Source organism: Equus przewalskii, chromosome 2 (genome assembly GCF_037783145.1).
Source record: "Equus przewalskii isolate Varuska chromosome 2, EquPr2, whole genome shotgun sequence".
NCBI lineage: Eukaryota > Metazoa > Chordata > Mammalia > Perissodactyla > Equidae > Equus > Equus przewalskii.
The window spans coordinates 75,413,598-75,436,606 of record NC_091832.1 but is presented as its reverse complement, the minus strand read 5'-3'; the positions used below and the strand labels follow the sequence as shown (position 1 = coordinate 75,436,606).

At 39.4% G+C, this 23,009-nt stretch overlaps 1 protein-coding gene across 1 annotated transcript in view; it reads right to left on the bottom strand.

Moving 5' to 3' along the window:
• SPMIP2 (sperm microtubule inner protein 2) overlaps positions 1 to 23,009 on the bottom strand; it is a 105,213-nt gene that overhangs the window by 51,657 nt on the left and 30,547 nt on the right. Inside the window, exons 2-3 of the mRNA XM_008522689.2 lie at positions 14,969 to 15,201; positions 2,846 to 2,904 (exon numbers count right to left, since the gene is read on the bottom strand). Coding sequence (XP_008520911.1) covers positions 2,846 to 2,904; positions 14,969 to 15,201 — 292 coding nt within the window. The remainder of the gene's footprint in view (positions 1 to 2,845; positions 2,905 to 14,968; positions 15,202 to 23,009) is intronic.

The following is a 23,009-nucleotide window of genomic DNA, read 5'->3' as shown; positions in this document are numbered from 1 at the left end:
TTCTCCACCCTGGCTGCATGTCGGAATCACTTGGAGAGCCTTTAAAAATGTCCAAGCCCAGATCCCAACCCAGATCAATGGAATCAGTCAACTTGGACTGAAATGTTAGCTCTGTGACCCTTGGTCATGTAATTTAGCCTCTGAAATCAAATTTCTTCACCTGTAAAATTAAGATAATGTTAAAATCTCCTCCATAGATTGTTGAATACATTCGTACTCCCCATCATTACAGCAAATCTCATCTTCTCTTCTCCCCATTTATTTAATGCCTATGTTTATTTGAAAGCTCAACTCAAATCCTCCCTCCTTCTCACAGCCCTTTACAATCAAAATTTATTTTAGATTGTTTGCAAAGCACACTGAAAACTCAAGATAGACCTGCTGAAAGTGAAAGTCTCCTACCCAGCTTCCTCCAGCTGTTCTCGTCACCTTTCAATTCTTTCTCCACACAACACTGCAACATTCCAGAGTGATCATTAAAAAAAATATTCTAATCTTGTTGCTTCCTATTTTAAACCTTCCAATCAATTCTCCCTGTTCTTAAGTTAAAGTCCAAATTCTTTAACCCGGCCACAAGGTTCTACAAAATCTGACCCTCATCTTGCTTCCCTCTCATTGCTTTCTAGAGTGCAGCTGGCCTGGTCCTTACTGGATATGCTCTTCCCCTCCTCTGGGCCTTGCTCATGCCATTCCCTCTGCCAGAAATGGTCTTATACTTGCCTTTTCAAAGTCAGCTTAATAATTACTTCTTTGGTGAACACTTCTCTGACCCTCACTCCAAGTTAGATGCCCCTAGTAAAACCTTCTCTTTACATCCCATAAACACCCTTTGTAATGAAATGTTTTATCATGAACTGGATGGATTAGGGCAGGATATTAACTTTTTAATATACCTCTATGTTGTTTGATTTGTTGCTACAAGTATGAACTATATTTGTCATTTAAAAAGATTATTAACAAGGCTGAAAAACAGTATACTGTTTTTTAAAAGTTGTACAGTTGCCTAACGTCTCTCTCCTCTCCTAAAATACAAATTTCAGGAAGGGCATGTGCTTGGCCTGTCTTGTTCACCACTGTGACCCCAGAATCAACACTGCTTCGAACACAGGAGGGACTAGATTTATTGAGCCAATGCTGTTGACGGAGGAGGTCAGAACTTGAAAACAGATTGGGAGGCGAAGCACTAACCTTGCCCAAGAAGGACACGAGGCTCAGTACCACCTAGAAAAGGCAAGGGAGTGGAGAACACCTGGGCCTGTCTGAGTCAGCATCCTATTTAAGAACATCCTCTCAGCCCAAGAGTGGGGCAGGAAGGTTTTTAAGCAGTAGATGTGCTTAGAGTCTCAAGACTGAGGTAGCATTCAGGTTATTGGCATCAGATTAGTTAAAAATAGGACCTGGGCCAGAGGCTACAGGCAAATTTAGGGGGGCATCATTATACTGTAAAAAATTTTTAAACTTTTCTAGTTAAAATTTTCTAATTATAATTGTGTTCTTTATGAATTTGGCACTCAACACATGCAGATTGTTTTTGTAATTTATGTACATATATCTCTCCAACTGAATCCATAATTCCCTAAATACAAGGTGTTTTTCATAAATGTTTGACCTCATGGCCTGGTATAATCCACATCATATTTCCTAGAAATGAATACAGCCAACATTCTTTCACCCAAGGAAAATGTTCAAAGCTTCAATATTTCTCAGATACTTTCTAACAAGTTTTTAATATTTAAATAAATGCAGCAAATTTTCACACATATCGCCAATGCTTGTTGAAGTTTCTTTGATTTTCAATGGCCTTTAATGGGTTTTTTTTTTTTTGCTTGGAAATATTTGATAGGGCATTTGTAAATAGATGCCTGCAATGTATCTGAACAAAGTAGAATATTTTAATGAGAACATGTGCTTTGCATGCAATATATTCTAACCATTTCTCCATGTTTTTAAACATAGGATATGCTTTATAAGTTAAAAGAACTGCCCAGTGAGAACTTTTGTTGTCCTGGCATTGTTGTAGTAACTAATAAGCTTTTAATATCGGATCTGAGGGCTTGTCTCTTTTTGGCGCAGCTTATGTTGTGGTGGTATATCAGAGAGAGACTAAAATTCGTTAATTTTGCACATGGTAATAGCTGTGTCCTTCAACAATTAAAAATGAGATGAAATAGGCTCCAGAAATCCTCACTTCCAAAAATTGAAGGATAACAAAGTCATTATTGAATCTGCAGTCTTGTAAGAGCAATGCTGATCAATCCCTTCCCTCTTAGGCATCTGAATTATGTGTTATATCTAGACGACAAGCCTAGGTTTTGCTCTTTTCCTATACTTTAACATACTTTGAGCTAGACGTATTTAATTTAGGTTAGAGGCTGCCTCATGATAGCGTGAATTCAGGTCATTGTGTGACTTCGGTAGGATTACGTTTATTAACCAAGATTGCCCATTATGATGGTTTCTAGGCCAACGGCATGAAATGAGTTTTTTTTGGACAAAAAAATTATATTGTTGTTTTTCCACAGAGAGAATTATTTACGTAGTTAAAGCTACTCTACACATCCAGTTGCTATTCTTAGTAGCTACAGGCGGTTTCTCTTTTTCTCCACTATATTCTGACAGTTGTTTACTCTATCTTTGCTTTGTCTCTTTCCTCCCTTTAATTAACACCTAAAACATAGTGAAAACTTTATGTTTTTATTAAGAATAAAAATTCACAATTTTACAAAGAAATCTACATGAAATAAAAAGAAGTGGTAATATACTTAAAAGTTACAAAAATTAACCGATATTAATTTAGGAAGGAAACACTAATTAATTAATTAAAAATGTATTAGCAGGTGCTTACCATGGGTTTTGGTGTCTGTGGCTTATTTCATCAATAGCAGCTTCACTTACTTCTCCATACTGTAAAAGGAAGAAAATTAATGTACTCTAATTCCAGGGTAAATTGGCATCAAGATGTCTAACAGTCCACATTCGTAATCAAAAAGGAAGTCAGATTGGGAAATGAAACAGGAAATGCTAAATTCAGTTAAAAGAAGATAGTCTTCTGATTCTTGAACTGAGAGGAAAAAGTACAAGACTAAGATAAATGTGATCCTATGGGCTTTACTTTCCCTTTCTGTGGAAGGACGGGGATTAGGTAGCAAGAAAAGTATAGTCCGCGACCTCAGAACTCTTTTCTATCTTTATGATTCTGTGTCTAAATAAGAAGGCATTCTAAACTACCACTTATCATTTAGACTCAAACATTTTAGTTCTTCCCACTTCACCTAATCCCCACAGAATTAGAAATGTGGTGGTAATGACGTAGGAAAGAGCTGGATTGTAGACAGCCTGTGGTAAAGTGTAGCTCTGAATACTCCTTTCAGGAAGCATAATTTAGAATATTCATAAATATTTGGTAGCTTAGAACCAGTTCCCACATAAAAAAAGTAATCCCCACACCTTCTCATGTACATTGACATAGTCTGTTATCACTGAATAAATGACCTCCATATACTGGCTCCTTTTCCCCAAGAAGTAGCCAATGGATGGTACATCTTATACATAAGCGTGGAAATAGAGGTGTCAAATTTATGTTGAATTTTTCCATACTAGGGTTGGGAAACAATGATATGGACTATCAAAAGTATTTCACTTCAGTTTTGAATGCGTTTTTTACTTACATTGATGTGGGATGCTCTATATTCATAACATCTCAAAAGGTAGCGGTCATACTACAATTTCAACATCACAGGAATTACCCACTATTTTTTTTTTCTCTTCCCTTTTTTCTTCCTTTTCCCTCAGGCTTTCGTTTAGCATGACTTTCCTGATCACGTGCGTCAGTTATTTGTGTTGGGAAAGCAGCTCTATTTACTTAAGTCATCGTCTCAGTGATGAAGACCTGAAACCTTGATCACTTCCAGCTTTTTAATGTCCATTTGTAAAATAAATAAAGGAAGGGACAGTATAAACAAGATTTAAATGCACGTATGACCCACTATTCCATAGAAAATTTGAAAAGTGAGCATCTGTATGCAGTCATGCATTGCAAACATTTCAGGCAACAATGGACTTATACCAGCATATAACATGGTGGCCCCATAGATTAGGACCATACAGCCTAGGTGTGTAGTACGCTATACATCTAGGTTTGTGTCAGTACACTTTATGATGTTTGCACAAGGATGAAATTGCCTAACGATGCATTTCTCACAATGCATCCCCATTGTTAAGCGACTCATGACTGTGTAATGGTAAGATCATGGTATAACTTTATTTCTCAGTTGATTTCTGACATGTGATTCCCTGAAAATTGACCTTATCAATTGACTTATAAATTATTTTGTTATCAGCTTTTGTACAAATTTTCTAGGACTTGGACAATCTTCTTTGATTTTCATTCCCATTTTTAATAATCAAAAATTGCATCATCCTAACTGGAAAGATGTTTCTTTTTCTTTTCTTTTCTTTTCTTTTTTTTGTGAGGAAGATTGGCCCTGAGCTAACATCTGTTGCCAATCTTCCTCTATTTTATGTGGGATGCAGCCACAGTGTGGCTTGATGAGTGGTGACAGATCCATGCTTGGGATCCAAAGCCATGAACACTGGGCTGCCAAAGCAGAGCACATGAACTTAATCACTACTCCACTGGGCTGGCCCCTGAAAAGACTTTTCTTCGAAACAAACAACAGATTCTTTTGTGCTCCTCATTTCCCCTATAGCTATCAGTGTATAATGCTATAAAAAATTTATCTAAAATAAGCTGGCCTTTCTCCATCTTAATTTGTTAATGAAATCCATCATGATTTATTTGGACAGATATGTTCACTGTGGTGTTAAATCTAGTGAAATTCAGAATCAAAAAGATCATTTTTTTTTACTGATCAGTTGGTCAGTTTTGAATCAGATGAAAGACTGATTCAAAAACTAATTGAAGGGGCTAGCCCCATGGCCTAGTGGTTAAGTTCAGCATGCTCGGCTTTGGCTGCCTGGGTTCGGTTCTCTGATGCAGACCTACATCACTCGTTGGTGGGCATGCTGTGGTGGCGACTCGTGTGCGAAATAAAGGAAGATTGGCCCAGACGTTAGCTCAGGGCAAATCTTCCTCAGCAAAAAAAAACCCAAAAAACAAAAACAAATAATTCAACATCATCATGGAAACAGGTAACAACTGATTAGTATATTCTCTATTTTAAGGAAGTCAGTGAGACTCTTTTACAGTTAATTTGAATGTTTTAAACTAGCAAAAATAATCATAACTCAAAATTAGATATTTCCTGGGGCTGGCCCCGTGGCCGAGTGCTTAAGTTCGCACACTTCGCTGCAGGCAGCCCAGTGTTTTGTTGGTTTGAATCCTGGGCGCGGACATGGCACTGCTCATCAAACCACACTGAGGCAGCATCCCACATGCCACAACTAGAAGGACCCACAATGAAGAATACACAACTATGTACCGGGGGGCTTTGGGGAGAAAAAGGAAAAAAATAAAATCTTTAAAAAAAAATTAGATATTTCCTATTAAGCAATCTTTAAATAAGTCTAGACATTAACAAAATGGAAGTACCTGCCAACCACATTCAGATACTGTGAATTAGATACAATTTCTGAAATGAGTTAAAAACTGATGAATTTGAGTTAAATTAATCACAGATATTTGGGGTTCATTCTAGTAAACAATTAAAATGGTTGCTTAGGGGCCGACCCAGCGGCGTAGCGGTTAAGTGTGCACATTCCCCTTTAGCAGCCCGGGGTTCGCTGGTTTGGATCCTGGGTGCAGACATGGCACCACTTGGCAGGCCATGTTGTGGTAGGTGTCCTACATAGAAAGTAGAGGAAGACGGGCATGGATGTTAGCTCAGGGCCAGCCTTCCTCAGCAATAAAAAAGAGGAGGATTGGCAGCAGTTAGCTCAGGGCTAATCTTCCTTGAAAAAATAAAATAAAATAAAATCGTTGCTTAATATTTTTGCTTTTAATATGAAATCACTTCTGGTCTAGTCCTGACACACTTAGGAAATCTTCTTTTTGGGATTGATCACAGGAATCCTCTTTCTTTGTTGCTATACTTGACTCAAGATGCTTCTCTTAAGATATCTATCCTTGAGTTTCCTTACTAGAAAGAAGCATTTTCCATCTCTATAGCTATGAGGTCTTTCTCACCAGGAGAATGCATACAATGGCAATGCATTTCAAGAATGCATGGACACCAGGGTTTCCCTTCTCTGCCCTCCTCCTTGGTAATGGAGAGCTCTTAGTACCAAACATGTGAGTGGAAAATCCCCTAAGGCTACCTTTTCTTATGCTAATGAACTTTTCTTTCCATGCCTCAATTTGCAAAATATTACTGTTAACCCCTTAGGTGTCTTTCTTCCCACAGCCAGTGAGAAGCATTCCCACTGTTGTAGCTGGATCACTAAATTGCATAATGTTGCCTATTCTAGACTGGAACTATTGAAGGGAGAAAGGGGGCATAAAGGCCTTTGTGTGAATGCAGCATTTGAAGTATTCATTTTATATTCAGAGCATGACTGGAAACAAAACAACTCTTTCTGAAAGATGTCAGTGTTTAAGGCGTGGATTCTGTGATGAATTTTTCTTGTTAAAAAGCAAAAAACGAACAATGCAGAGGCACATACTTCATTTTATGCTACGTTATATATGGGCTTGAATACCAACATAAATTGTATCCTGTCGTCTTTTTTTTTTAATTGCAGTGTTTTTAGATAATTTGAATTAGTACACCAACTTTCAGCAAATAGACTAAACATCGGGTTTTGGGAGTTTGTTGACTATGACCCCAGTACTTTTGTTTTCTGTGGAGTGTCCAAATAATGAGCAACGTATTCCATTATGTTTCTAATGTGCTTATAGTAATATAATTAAAAAATCCAGATAGGCAAGAAAATCTAGTATATATAGACATGAGTAATAATAGATCCCATTTATTGGGACTTAAACTAGATACTACACTAAGTTCTTTACATGCATATCTCACTTAATCCATTTAATAACCCTCTAAGGTATTATCGTTATCTCTGTGGTAGCAGAATTCTAAGATGACCCCCAAGATTCTCACTGCTTGGTGTGCACACCTTCTCCCAGATATTTGCCCAAATACTAATCTAGGTACTGCTGTGAAGGGATTTTGCAGTTCTAATTAAGATCCCAAACCAACTGACTTTAATAAAGGGAGATTATCCTCAGTGGACCTAACTTAACCAGGTGAGCTCTTAAAAAGATCTGGGCTCTTCCTGGTAAAGGGGATTTGAAGCATGAGAGGGATTTGACGTGAAGGAGATTCTCTGTTGCTGGCTTTAAACATGGAGAGGGCCATGTGGTGAGGAATGTGGGCACCTTCTAGATGCTGAGAATGGCCCTTGGCTAACAGCCAGCAAAGAAATGGGACCTCAATCTTACAACCACGAGGAACTGAAATCTGTCACAACCACATGAACTTGGAAGAGACCCTAAGCCTGAGATGAGATCACAGCCACAGCTGACACTTTGTTTTAAGCCTTGTGAGACCTGAACAGAGAACCCAGCCATGCCTTCCCAGGACTTCAGACCTACAGAATTGTGAGCAAATAAACGAGTGTTGCTTTAAGCTGCTAAATTTGTGGTAATTTGCTATGACCAACAGAACGCTAATAGAGTCTCTTTTTATAGATGGGAAAACTGAGATGTTACAAAAAATAGTAGGCAGCCTAGCATACAAAGAGAGAAAAGGAGGAAAATGAAAATTCTTCAACTGGCTACTTTTGCTTGTAAGTCACTTTCAATTTTTCATTAAGGCCGCAAGCATAGATTTGCCCTGAAAAGCATCATGAGTACCAGTTGCCTCATTTATTCTCAGCGAGAAGGCAAATATCTGTTATTTTCTCCCTGTACTTCTCCAGGGAAATAAATGTTTTCCTTAGTCATTCTATAATTCAAGATACACTAGGATTTCTTTGAAAGCAAGACTAGAATTTATTCTGTCGGGAATTGTTAGGATGTGTGATGAGTAACCAATCATCCTGCTATCAGCCCTTTATCCAGAGTTGTTGACAATCCCTACCAGGGTCTGAAATCTGAGCAGATTCAACTATTCAAGCTACAGAAAAGCTACACAAGAGCTTCCCAAGTCTCCATTCGCGCTCAGTGCACAGTTTCTGAAATATCGTCAAGCGCCTGTTTTGCAACTGTTCTCACCCTTGGCGTTTTCTAATGTGTCAGCACTGATGTTAATTCAAAGGTTAAAAAGTGTGCTGCTCTCAAGTTAATTGTCCAATTAGCTTTTCAACACAGAATTACACTAGGAGTGGTAGCTCAGGCATTGTGAACAGTAACAGTGTAACTACGTTTCAGTAAAAAAAATAAATGGTAAATAGTTTTCAAATGACTATTGAATCAGCTAGGAGTAGAATAAGTCTCCATCTAATGCACACTTAAAAATTCGTTTCTCCTCGGGGCTGGCCCCATGGCCGAGTGGTTAAGTTCGCACACTCCACTGCAGGCGGCCCAGTGTTTCGTTGGTTCGAATCCTGGGCACGGACATGGCACTGCTCATCAAACCACGCTGAGGCAGCGTCCCACATGCCACAACTAGAAGAACCCACAGCGAAGAATATACAACTATGTACCGGGGGGCTTTGGGGAGAAAAATAAAATCTTAAAAAAACAAACAAACAAACAAAAATTCATTTCTCCTCGTCTGCAACTTGGTCTCTTAACAAAGACACTGCGTGAGCAGAGAAACTCTCTCTGTCCCCATCTCCCATCATTTATTGACAATCATCTAGGCCGTGCTAAGCACTAGGAGGAGTCGAGTTGATGTCAGTACAAAGTTCAATAGAACCGATCTCAGACTTCAAGTTGCTTAAAGCTCTTGGGAATGTGGCTGGGATTGTACAGTCCAACGGTTGACAATAGTCACATTAAAAACTTCAACAACAACGCAAAGAAACTTCCATGAATTCTTCCTCAGCTGAAGGAGCTTATGTGGACTCCTACAGCATTTATTTTTAGTGCCATATTTTTTTGTACCCAGAGACATGACTGGGACCATAGCACACAGGGCCCCTATATTTAATGAATTGTTTTAATTTGCTCTATTAAGATTTCTTGCTATCCTAGGTTCAATCTTGGGAAAAGAATGGATATCACCAGATTGCTACTCTCATTTGCCATGCATTCTATACATGTTTGCTAATACACCTGAGGTACTCTAGGAGTATACGAACAGCAGGGAAAACTATAACCCTAAATTTATAATGATTTTAGAATTTCTCCCAAAGATCTTTAAAAGCCAGGATAAATGCTGGATTTAGAAAACAGATGTCCTGGTATTTTAGCCACCTGTGCTTGGGATATTAGCTCACACACAAGTTTCAGAATTCTTTGACCATAATTTAAAGAATCTGGCTATGGAGCCAAACCACAGGTTTACTAGACCTCATTCTAATTTATACAATCTTTTCTTAGCTTTGTATCTCCCTATCCTCATCAAATAATATTTGTTGAAAATCTATGGCATATGCTTAATTACTAACTTTAAGAAGCATAATTAAAAAAAAACCAAAAGTTGATGTTTACATTTAGACACATACTCAAGATGTCATGTCAAGTCCTACAGAACTTAGTAACCACCGTGGCATTTTTTCAGCCTTCCTTCATTAAGGAATAAAAGCACCCACCAAGCTACATTACACCGAGTTCCTTTTTCTATTTCATATTTCCGCATCCTAACAAAAATGGGAAAATTAGGATGTACTTTTTTCCAATTTGTCAATAATGATCTATAAAGTCACCACAACAAGAAAGACAAAGCCCTGTGTTTAGCTGAGGAGCTGGGTCCCCGGGCTGGGATGCCCAGTGACATGTGGAGTGGCAGTGTTCCTGGCTACCAGCAGAGACGCTTCCCATTCCAAACACGTTGTTCTTCACGGAACTACCTTGAGCACAGTACAGAGAGAGCAAATCAGCGAGCCACACCTCCCTTGTTGTTTCCATGGTCTGTTAGAGGAAGGAAGCATCAAACATAAAATGTATTTTCTGGAAGTTCAGATACAAGTAAGATTTTATAAGGAAATTAGTTCCTTGAATTTATTTGAGGAATCCTATGAAGCTAACTTCTGTAAAATGGGGGAAATATAACATCTGTGTACAAGGAGGTGAATGGTATTAATATATTATTTTCAAGAAAAAGGAGGGTCATTTGGCCTCCTTGGCCAATGTTTCTCCTCCCTCCCAGATGGTCAGTGTGTGGCACTCCCTTCCTAAAAGCTTCCCGTGGGATCAGAAAATGCATTACTTTATACAGCACTGAAGGATGAAAGGTGCTAATGTAATTATTTTTATATTAAACCACAAACTGTTAGGATGCAAATAACTCTAAGAAGTATAAAGTGAGAACTAAACACACGCCTTTCTGGGGAAGAACAGCAATCCCAAGACGCGCCTAATTTTAGAAAAGCTATTTTCTGTTTTGCTTTTATAACTTGGTTGAAAAAGGAAGCTTTATTATCTTTAAGAAATCTTCTATATTGACGGTAACATCTGGAGAGCAGGAGCATGAGATCTCAGGAATTTTAATGCAACTGTTTGTGATTCGTCCAAATGAACCCAAAGGTAAATGAGAAATTTGTGGTGAAAAACACCCAGAAATACTGAAATACGTGACTGGTGGGCTACGTGCTGATCAACTTCACGTTGGCAATGCTTCTTTTTTTCAGGCGAATTTGAAAATTTTCCAGGACATTGTTGTGTAAAGGTGGACAGTTTGGAAGAACACACGGGGTCAGGTTGGGACAAGGAAAGAAGATACAGTCTGGTGGGACCCCACTGTCTTCTTTTTTTTCCCATAATGCCATAGATTGTATTTGATGATATGTTTTGAAACACCGTAAAGTGCTTATTAAATAAAAATTCAAAGATAACTATTACTAAGCTATTTCTTATGAAATCAAATATGTGGGTGTTTACTAATAATTCATTTTAATATTATAAATGAGGTGTATGGTGTGCAAATGATGCAGAATGGGAAGCTGGGAGAAAATTGAGAGAACCCTGAAGAAAGGATGCAGGCCTTATAAAAGAAGGCAATGGCAATTGACTCAGCCAGACCTGCCTTACAGAAAAATGGTAACACAGGCGTACGCTTTACACAGTGACTCCAGTCTAATGTTCTCACTTCATTTTCTATCATTTTGTCTCATATACACTGAACTCTCACTAAGTCCTTGAATTCACAGCCTGGGTTGAAATCCTGGCTCCACCGTTTACTAGCTGTGTGGCCTCAGGCAAAAACCTCATGTGTCAAGACCTCAGTTTCTTCATCTGCAAAATGGATAGTAAAGTTTACTCACATAGTATAAAGTATAGTTTACTTATATACTAAATAGTCAGTGATAGCTCTTTTTATGTTTACTTTCTCTAAATAAATTCACAGTGAGAAAAATGTCTAATGAAGCAACCAGCCGTGGATCAGTTTACTCGACAGACGTCAGAAAACTGAACGTCTCATCAGAAGTCTGTTCAAATGTCCATAAAACTGTCACAAAGAAGCGCCCTGTATTTTATAATGCTGGGATATGTGGCAAGTGAAAATGAGGAAGAAATTTCAAAGCATCAGAGATTTTACTTTTTATTATATTATGTTGTTTCACATATAAACATATTGATGGATTCCCATAGTTACCTTCTATAGATTTTTCAAGTTGTTACACCATATGATATATTGGTTCTACTATATGTTATGATTCATTGATTTAATATTGTCTTTGGGATCACACCCATGGAGAGTTAGTCATCAAGTCCAGTACAATATTGTTTCTGTGGGAAAACCAAATAACTTAAATCATTTGGTCGTGAGGTCAGAGTGTGGGAGCCCAAAATGGGCATCAGGAAGCCAGCTGACACTGTTGAGGTCTAGGTTAAAGAAAGGTCAGAGGAGAAGATGCCCAGCTAAGAAGCAGTTAGAAATGCTCCTGAGTTTAGCATGGGGTTGAAATCAAAGGAATTGTTTCAATGATCTCCATAGATTCTTGCAGAAACAACGCATATAGCTTGGTAGAGACTAGATCCATAAAGAGACAAAACAAAAAACTGCTCTTAAATTGGAGATAATAGCAAAAGCAGTGGTCTTTACTGGTTTATATGCACAAGTATTATTATGGCATTGTAGCCTGCATAAGAACGAGGAGGAAATAACTAAACACAAAAAGATCCAGGAGAGAAACCCGATATTGTGATTTTTACTGACATCTGTGACGTGGGGAAAGTATTCAGGTGTCATTCAGCCTGGAAGCTATTATCTTTCTACCAAAATCTAGATGATCTAGAGAACCCCTCCTACTGCTCCAAATAGGAGAGACCCTTCCCAGGTAGGAAGCAACTGCCCTAGGCATTTTGCCAAGAATCTACTAGAGATGCCCGAGCTTCCTAAGCTGCCAGTCTTATGCAAACCTGGCGCAGTAAATTAGGAAGAGCAGACGTTCAGGCTATAAAAATCCACTAGATGAAGGTTTGTGCTTAAAATCAAAGTTCTGAACAATTGCAGTGAGAGACACTGAGGAGTCTCTGAAGTTAGACTGGAACAAAGTGCCGTCCTGTTTGGGACTATTCCGGGCGAGGGAGGGAAGTAATGAAGATCCGCCAGGGACAGAGAGCCAGAGAAAGAGCAGGACGTGGATGGAAGCACTTCCCTAAGTTATAGCACACCAAGGAAATTGCCAGCTCCTCAGTGAGGAGGCACGTGAGCTAATGCCACAAACTCTCATGTATTATTTGTAATTAGGAGCTTGTTTTTATGCATGGAATGTATGTGTACGTATCAGCTCAAATGTCAATTCCTGCCGAGTCTTATTGATCAGAAGAACTGCCTGAAGCCCTGGGTTGATAAGGAATGCAAGTCTGAGGCTAGACTCAAAAACTAATATTGCCCTCTGCTTTGGAGATAGAGGGAGTCATGCCCTGGATGCAGAGGAGAAGATTAGCCGCCTCGATGACAACACTTAAGGCCTTAACTGGTGAGTAAATTATATACGGTTTTTGCTAATATGTATAGTCATTCTCAGTGAACCTTTTTTTCTCATTATAAAGCTCTAAGTCCAAGGGACCCTTTAAGATATTGTTTAAGGTTGTTATCTGAGATAGGTAAATGCTTGAAAACAGCTACTGTCAAAATGCTAGGTCCAAGAAAGTGCACGGATGATAAGCAACAGCCCTTACAGCTTGTGCCAAACAAGACCAGCTTCTGAGTGTGCCACTAGTTGGGGGAGAAAATCATTGTCTGGCTCACACTGACTTCTGCAGGGGTTAAGAGGACAGTATTACCGAGCAGAGCAGCGAATTAAAGCCGTCTGTGAAATATGAACAAAAGAAATGGAATAAATACCTTCCTGGAAGGCTGAGTCGTGGCCGACATCTCTTTTGGATTCAGAGCTTGCTTCAAAAACCAAGGAATGCCTGAATGCACTTCATTTGAGCAGACAAATGAGTTCGTAAGTTAAAGATAAGAAGGAAGAGAAGTTATGCACAGCCAAGATGGGCAGACAGATTGAGGGCTGTGTACAAAAGGAGAGCATCACCCAAAGAGAAGCAACAAACCAACGAAAGCTCTGGACTCTATTCTAACCAGCTGCCTTGCTTTGGGGCTGTACCCTCCTTGCTGGGGGCCAGTTTGGAAATTTAACCAAATTTCTGATCTTCATCTTTATTTTCTAAGCGGAATAAGACACATTTTAAGAACCTGAGCGTTCATTCTGTTTAACTGACACTGAGTAACATTAAATACACAACCACATTACTAATAGCAGAAATTGGATGTCACCAAGTGCCAGGTATCTCACTCAGTGTGTTCCCTGTGTTCTTACATAAAATACGCACAATATAAGAATAACAATATTAAACACGCAGAGTGCTTGATACATACCAGGCACTGTTTCCAGCCCTTTACATAAATTAATTTATTTAATGTTTACAGCAGCCCGATAAGGTAGATACTTAGATTCGTGATGAAGAAACTGAAGTCCAGGGGCTAGGGAACTTGCCCAAGGCCACCGACAACTAGTGGGTGGCAGAACTAGGATAGGAATCCAGATGATCTTATGAAGTGGGCACACTAAACACTGTCGTGTGGAAGAAGAGGGAGTGGAGACACAGAGAGGTGAGCTCGCCAGCTCAAGGTCACAGAGCTAGACCTGACTCAGAGTCAGGATTCGAACCAGGTCTGTCTGACTTCAAAGACTGAGCTCCCAGCTGCTTTCCTACACTGCCGTAGGTTGGGCCAGAAAAAGTGTTTTTCTTTTGTTAACATTTACTGTATGAGGCTGTACTACACTGCCTTAAGAATTTGAAGAAATCCGGTTATTACATAACTGGCAAGTGTTCAACTTTCAGAGAATGCCAAGGCCTCCCTGGGAAAAAAGTCTGAATTCTCAGATTTTACTTCTAAAATCAGTGGTGCTCTCTTCTGTTTCAGAAGAGATTGCATGGGCTTATGCCCATGTTCATATCACCGAGAGGAAATAAGACAGGTTTCTAAGAAACCTCTGACTACATGCCCTGGATTACCTGATTCAAAGGCATTATCAACACAGCGGATTTAAAGATCTGGGACTCGTGTCTTAGGCTTGTGGAAGCTGTCCAGCTCAGGCTTCCTCTTTCACACCACCCACTCGGAGAGCTGTGCTAAGCTGGGGGAGTGTGTGTGAATGTCGCAGCAGAAATGTGACTCTGAACGCATTCCAAAACCAAACACAAATGCTTTTGGATCACCCATGGCTTCATTTTCCTCACACCTCTCCGCTCATGCATAAAAGGGACTAAAAGGGAATGATGGTAGAAGTACATTTATTCACACGTTTATTTTTCTGAGAAACCCAAATTCCACGACATCTCAACAGCAGATCAAGAACATGACATTTCCTATGGCAGCAAACTCAGAAGAAATTCAAATCGGAAAACAGGATGCTATGAAGAACATAAATTTAAGAGCCATACCTTGAAGTGAAAGCCAGTCTCCAGCCTTGTTTTGTTGATAAAATCATATTCTGGTATTCTCCAACCAATTTCACCAACATACTCATGTTTATATCTCGCTGAGAAGCTTTTGTCAGAGGCAGGCCTCCATAAATATCTGAGATCTCCAGTTTTTTCTAATGCCGGACGTTTTTCTCCTATATAGGAAGTGTCCCGGTGAACTTTAGGTAGATGATCCTTTTTATAATCTGGGCCTTAAAAAGACAGAAAAAAATACTTCAAAAAAGTCTCCACATTTTATTCTAAGATGCTTTTCTTATTTTAAACAGTGGAAATAATAATAACTAATGATTATATGGCATTTGCTATGTTCTAGGTGCTGTTATAAGCCTTTTAGATATGTTAATTCAATTAATTCTTATAATAACCAAATGAGATAGGTAGTAGTAGTTCCCCCAGTTTATAAGTGGGGAAAATGAGGCAGAGAAAGATTGGTTACTTGTCTACAGTCACAGCTAACAAGCTCTTTATTCCCTGATGGGCTGCCTCACAAGGTGGGCTCTCAATTGCCCCACTACACCGCTCTCTTTATAACCAACTTAATACAGACATGTTTTATACATAAAAAATCCTCACTCATGACACATTTGCAGAATGTAGGCCTTCAGACAGTGCGGTGTTTTATCTAGGTAGACAAAATCTGAAAAGAGAATTAGAAAATTCCCCAAATGTATCAGAAGCATTTGGAAAATGGAGAAGACTGTCAGAGGAAAAGGATAGCTTGTAACAGATGATGAGCCAAGGCAGGGGTATTTAATAAATTTTGGTATTTTAAATGTAAGACAACGAACAAAAAGGAATCAGTGAATTGTGGAAGTGAGTAAAACGAGCAAAAATAAGAGGTGGTCTGGGAAAAGATCACTTAAATAAAGGTATTGAAAGTTGCTGATGTGAAGGCATAAAGGGGAGCTAAGATTTGCAGGAATAATGGTACAGATCAAAAACAGACCATGAACTGCTGGCCCAGGAAGACTTTCAGAAATCCAAGAGCCCAAATGGGAAATGGGTGCAGGATTATACGGGCAGATTGGGGACATAAAGAAGGAGCTTCATTCCTATTACCAAAAGTTGACCAAAGACTCTGGAGGCAGAAGCTGTGCTGTGGTCATGATGTCACCTGGCCCCTCCTGGCTCTGTGGCTCCTTTCCTTTTGCTCTTGGATCAGGGAGCTCAGTATTTGCAGAGAACACAGGTGACCAGGGCTTTGACCTGCTCCTCTGATGCAATGGTCAATGTGATAACATGTCTGTGCTTAGAGGAGTAATCTAAGCTTCCCAAGGAAGTTTAAAAAGCAAGAAATCGCTCTTCAGACACATGATTTTGGCAGATGTTTTCACAGCTTCCTAATCACCTTCGCTACCCACGATGTGTTGCGTATTCACTGCAGCTAATTCCCTGGATGGATATATTGTAGCTTCAGTTTTATTTGCTTCCGGTTTTCACTCAGGTAGAACTACTTTGGTAAAGCATAGAACGGCCAGAGCATGGAAAACTGTTTTCTTTCTCAATGTGACAGGTGTTGAGGTCTCACCTATAAAACTCCTGTCATAGGGAAATTTTTGCAATCTCCCCTAAACAGGATGAAATACAGAAGAACTGTGTTAGTCTTGCTGGAATTTCAGTATATGTTCAGGCCAGTGTTTTCCCAAATGTTTCATCAAATGCTGCCGCCATGAGTGCACCCTGAGATGTATGTGTGTGAGGGTGGGGTGCTCCAGAGTCAAGTACGTTTGGGATCACTGCTTGCTACATTCGTCTTCTAGATATTCATGGCGAACGAAAAGCATATTAAAAAGTGCTGAGAAATCCTATGGTAAATAAACCTGTTTACAATTATGTAACCCAGCTTTCCCAAACTTATCTAAACATGGATCTATTTTTCCCACTGGGTCACATAAACACATCCTACAGACACCAACAGATGTGGGGAAATATTGATCGTCTGTGGAATGTTTCAATCATCGTTAAAATTTTGTTGTCACTACGTACTACCATAACCATCAGAGCAGATACATATCTGTAGTTAGTTTCTTAGTCACTCTGTGGCCTGCAATAAATTTTTTAAAAAGCCATTACTTGACAGCTGAGTCAAAAGCACTTAGTTTTAGACAGTGTAGTGGAAAGTGCACGTGTTCTGCAAACCAAGAATGTGTGTTTGGTGGGGGCAGGGGGTGGTGGTGTGTGTGCTCTAACAGAGATTCTCTCTGGCTTAAGTCACTGGACTTTTCTTAACCCCCATCTCCTCATCTGCGCTTTAGAAATAGTGTGATGCAATGTGCATGGCACAGGAGATTCCTGGGGAGACCCTGCCCTGGCCACACAGCTGACGTAGGCACCTGTCTATGAAGCAGAGACAGCGGGATGTCATAGTCCAAGGTGGGCCCCACGTTCACAGCAGATATCCTATAGCCAGCCCAGTGCTTACCTAACCAAAACGTCTCCATATCACTACCCAACCAGCAACACACAGAAATGTGGTTTCCCTAAGGAGACAGTACCATGGGTGTTTGATTCTATATAACTCATTTTTCCTCTCCCAAACCTCGTCCTCCAGAGTCCTAGACTCTATGCTGGATCTGATTCCCTGCTTAAAAGTAAAACTTCCAGTCCGCATCCAATCTACAGTCTCTTTATTTTTCCTTTAACAATTAATATCTCTGTTCAACTGCTGCATCCCTTAGGGGTTTTATTTCATCCTACGAAAAGTTTTCTTTGATCATTCATCCTTCCCCAAAACTCCAGCCCTCATTTGCCGACAATGAAGTGGGCAGCTCCTGTGTTACCAAACCCTCACTTGCCCATCTTCTTTGGAGTTCTCTTTCATATCTGAAGACCAGCTCTAGTGGGATGACTCCCAGCTGTAATGCCTATTCAGAGATGCCCAGTATTGGTCAATCAGCCCCAACTCTCCCTCTATTGTGATAGTCACCTTATGATGCAGGAAGAAGATGTACTTCCACTAAAACCTGCACAGGGGGCCGGCCCAGTGGCATAGTGGTTAAGTCCACGCATGTTGCTTCGGCAGCCCGGGGTTTGCAGGTTTGGATCCCGGGTGCAGACCTAGCACTGCTTGTGAAGCCACACTGTGGCAGCATCCCACACAAAATACAGGAAGATTGGCACAGATGTTAGCTCAGCGACAATATTCCTCAGAAAAAACAAAAACCTGTACTAGGATTCATGATTCCACATTTCTCCATCTTCCTGCCCTGGAGAAACTGTGATTTCAAGGATCCCACTTACGCTCTCCCCTATACACATGCCCAACATTACTTGCTCATTTGTGTCTGTAATTCTAAAGTGACAGTTAAAGACGTGGTTTTGAAGCTAAACTACTATAGGTTCAAATCCTGGCTTTGTCTTGTGCTGGCTTCGTGATCCAGGGAAAGTTATTCAGCTTCTGAGTTTTAGGTGCCTCCTCTATAAAATGAGAATAGAGATGTCTGTTTTGCAACTTTGTTGGAAGGAGAGGAGATAATCAATTTTATTTAAAGAAGTGCTTAAGTGCATTATTCACAATAGCCAAGACTTGGAAAAAACCGAAGTGCCCATCAAGGGACGAATGGATAAAGAAGATGTGGTATATACACAATGGAATACCACTCAGTTATAAAAAAGATGAAATCTTGCCATTTGCGATAACGTGGGTGGAACTTGAGGGTATTATGCTAAGCAAAATAAGTCAGAGAAAGTCAAATACTGTATGATCTCACCCATGAAAAGAAGATAAATACGACGACGAACGAACACACACGTGCAGATTGGATTGGTGGTTACTAGAGGGGAAGTGGGGAGGGAGCAGGGTGAAAGGGATGACTGGGCACATGTGTGGTGATGCATGGTGATTAGTCTTTGGGTGGTGAACATGGCGTAGTCTTCAGAGAAATCGAACTATAATGCTGTAAATCTGAAATTTATATAGTGTTATATACTAATGTTACTTCAATAAAATATTGCCAGAAAAGAATAAGAAACTTAGTTGAAAGAGAAAAAATAAAATTAAATAAAATTAAGTTCACCTATTTTTACATTAAAATATATATTTTTTTTCTTTAAAAAAAAGAAATGCTTAGCTGAGAATCTGGCACATAATATACAACTAATATTATTCTTAGTGTCTTTTCCTCCTTTCACTTTGTTTTTTGTTTTAATTTGATGCTTTGTCTTACCTATTACGTTTTTTAAAGTATATTTTAGAAACTTTCACCGATGAACTATTTATTCCTCATTATGAATAAACTTCAAATCCTTTCCTGAGAGCTCTGCTATATCAGGGGTTGGTAAACTTTTCCCATAAAGAACCAGAGAATAAATACAAAAGTATTTTTGGGCCATATAATCTCTCTTTGAACTGCTCAACTCTGCCACGGTAGGGCAAAAGCAGCCATTGACAATTTGGAAACAAACAGCCATGGCTGTGTTCCAGTGAAGCTTTATTTATGGACCTGGCCACTGAAACTGTAATTTCATGTAATTTCCTTGTGTTACAAAATACTATTCTTTTGCTTTTCCCCCAAACCATTTGAAAATGTAAAAACTATTCTTTGCTCACAAGTCTGACAAAAACAGGTGGCAGGACCAAGGGGATGCAGGAGCCACAGTTTGCCAACCTCTCCTCTAAGTGGACACTGAGGAAGCAGATGCCACAGAAGCTGGAAAGGACACAGACAGGAGAGTCTGGGATGTTTCCCAACACATCTCATCTGTTGCCAACACTCAAAAAAGATCCAGCTATGGCATGTGTCCACAGAAAAAGAGAAAATTTCATCTCTGAGGCAACTGTCTGTTTCTGATCTCTTCTCTGCACTTCCATTGTTTCATTTCATTCATTCATTCATTCATTCATTCTTTCACTGACTTATTTCTTCGTCTATTCAACAAACATTGATTGAACTATATGTCAGGCACTGTTCTGAGTGCTGGGCACGTAACAGGGAATAACGCAGAGAGCTTGCCTTCATGGAGCTTATGTTTTAGTTGAAGGGCGGGTGACACAAGTAAACAGCCCTTCATTATCCTTCATCTGGATTGTCCCCATAACCTCCTACCTAGTCTTGGCTCTAGTTTCTCTCCTTTCCAATCCATTCTCCACTGCTGCCAGGAGTGATCTAAAACTCAGATAAAATAAAATATCAGCTCTTCTAAAAACATGAGATGGTTTTCTCCAGCGCCAATAAATTTTTTCATCCAGATTTCTTAGGATTGCTGCCTAGTGTCTTCATAATCTGACTCTAGCCTCCTTATTGATTCTTAGCTCCCTTTACTTTTCCTCATTATTAAAATTCATCTTTCAAGGCTTACTGTGAGTGCTGCCTTTTCTGGAAAACATCCCCAATCCTCCCAAGTCAAAATTAGATACTCAGCATGCTGTCTTCACAGTAGTTTCTTTTAATTTTATTTTCTTTTTTATATTATACATATTGAATCTTCTCTATTTGTAAGCTCCTGGAGGGTAAATGCATATCTTATTTATTTCTGTAAACTTAAAAACATTTTTAATTGAAAAGTATTTGATATATAACTGTGTAAATTTAAGACGTACGTGTTGATTTGATACATTTATATGTTGTGGTATGATTACTACTGTAGTGATAATTAGCACCTCCATCACGTCACACAATTACAATTTCCTTTTAATGGTTGGAATAATTAATATCTAGTCTCTTAGCAAGTTTGATGATTATAATACAATATTGTTGCCTATATTCACCATACTGTACATTAGATCTCCAGGACTTATTTGCTACTTATTGCAAGTTTGTGCCCTTAAACAACATCTCTCTTATCTCCCAGCCCCTGGTAACCACCATTTTGCTCTCTGTTTTTACAAGTTTGGCTTTTTGAGATTCCACTTATAAGTGATATCATACAGTATTTGTCTTTCTCTGTCTGACTCATCTCACTTAGCATAGTGCACTCAAGTTGCATCCATGTTGTCGCAAACAGCAGGATGTCCTTCTTTCTCATGGCTGAATAATATTCCATTGTATATATATTATCTCTATAAACTCTTAATTGTCAGCACAGTTCTTTGAACATAGTAGGTCCTCAAGAAATATGCGTTGAATGCTGAAGCAATGGAGTGAATTATTTGTTGAATAAGTGAATTAAGGAATTCCATCATAAGACTGAAAGTGCATAAAGTCATATTGAAAGAGAAGCAAGCACCTTATCTAATGAGCAATCTACCTTCCAGAACTGCCTTAAATCCTCCTATTCAGGACTTTATGATATGACACTTAAGCATAAGGTCAGAGGGAGAACTGCTTTTCATTACATTTATTTATTATTTTATTGGTTTATAACATTATATAAATTTCAAGTGTACTTCATTATATTTCTATTTCTGTTTCTATTTCTATTTCTGTGTAGACTACATCATGTTCACCACCCAAAGACTAATTACCATCTGTTACTGTACACATGTGCCCTATTACCCCTGTCTCGTTCCTCCCTCCCCACCTTCCCTTCTGGTAACCACCAATCTAATCTCTGTATCTACATGTTCAGAACATTTATTTATTTTTATTTTGTTTATCTATTTATTTATTTATTTTGAGGAAGATTAGCCCTGAGCTGACGGCTGCCCATCCTTCTCTTTTTGCTGAGGAAGACTGGCCCTGAGGTAACATCCATGCCCATCTTCCTCTACTTTCTATGTGGGACGCCTACCACAGCATGGCTTGCCAAGCAGTGCCATGTCCGCACCTGGGATCTGAACCGGTGAACCCCGGGCCGCCGAAGTGGAACATGTGCACTTAACCGCTGCGCCACCAGGCTGACCCACAACATTTATTTTTTGTAGTTAAGAGCAGAGAGAGGGATGAGAGTTCATAGTATACATTACTTCATTGTCTCGTGAGGCCAATTCTCCATTTCAGTGATCAAAATGAAACATACCAAGAAAATAAATCTACAGGAATCAAATGGAACATGAACATTTGTGTTTTAATAAATACATTTGAAAATCTGTTGACAATATGGGCATACATTGGCCATTGCAGATGCGCTGTGCATAACAGGTGGGCTCGTCAAGAGAATCAAGCCAAGACGAAGGTTACAAGGTGGTGGTGGGAGCATGACACTGTGAAATGAACTCTAATGGACACATCTCACATATGCATGTAGAGGGAAGAAGAGAGGAGACAATGTTAGAGACTGATTACTGCAACTGCTGATGTGAATAGGATTCTCCAGTTCTGACAGTTACCACAGAACAGTCGCATGGACTGGAAAATTTTTAAACACTGCACTTCAATCCAGTGGGTGCATTTATGCAGTGGGTCTAACCACTGAAGGAACTGAAAGATTCAGTTTGTCAAATTTCTGAAAAAGCCAAATAAACATCAGGCAGAAACATCCTTGCCACATTTATTTGTTCTTCTCTCAAACAATAAGCATCCTGTGGACAATCAGAAAGCATTAGAGTAAGCCTCTAATAAACTCAAACTGCTTCCAATAAACTCATGGGGTCATTGTGTCAATAGGGTAATTTATACAATAATTACACATAGAATTATAAGTTGAAATTCGAGTTCTCAAGATTAGAGAACTCACTTGATACTTATGCGTATTCGACCAATGGTTCTACTAATACTGATGGCACCCTACTGTGTGCCTGGCACTGGGTCAGTGTGAACAAAGATTAGTATGACATGGCCTCTGTTTTTCTGGTTTCTCGAGTGCTATAGACTGAACATTTGTGTCCCTGCAAAACTCATGTGTTAACTCCTAAGGTCCAATATGATGGAATTTGGAGGTGGGGCTTTGGGAAGTGATTAAGCCATGAGAGTGGAGCCCTCATGAATGAGATTAGTGCCTTTATAAAAGCGACCCCTGTGAGCTCCCTCACCCCTTCTGTCACGTGAGGTTACAGCGAAAATACAACCATCTACAAATCAGGAAGCAGGCTCTCTCCAGACAGGGAATCTGCTCCTCACCAGATGCCTTGATTTTGAACTTCCCAGACTCCAGACCTGTCAGAAATAAATTTCTGTTGTCT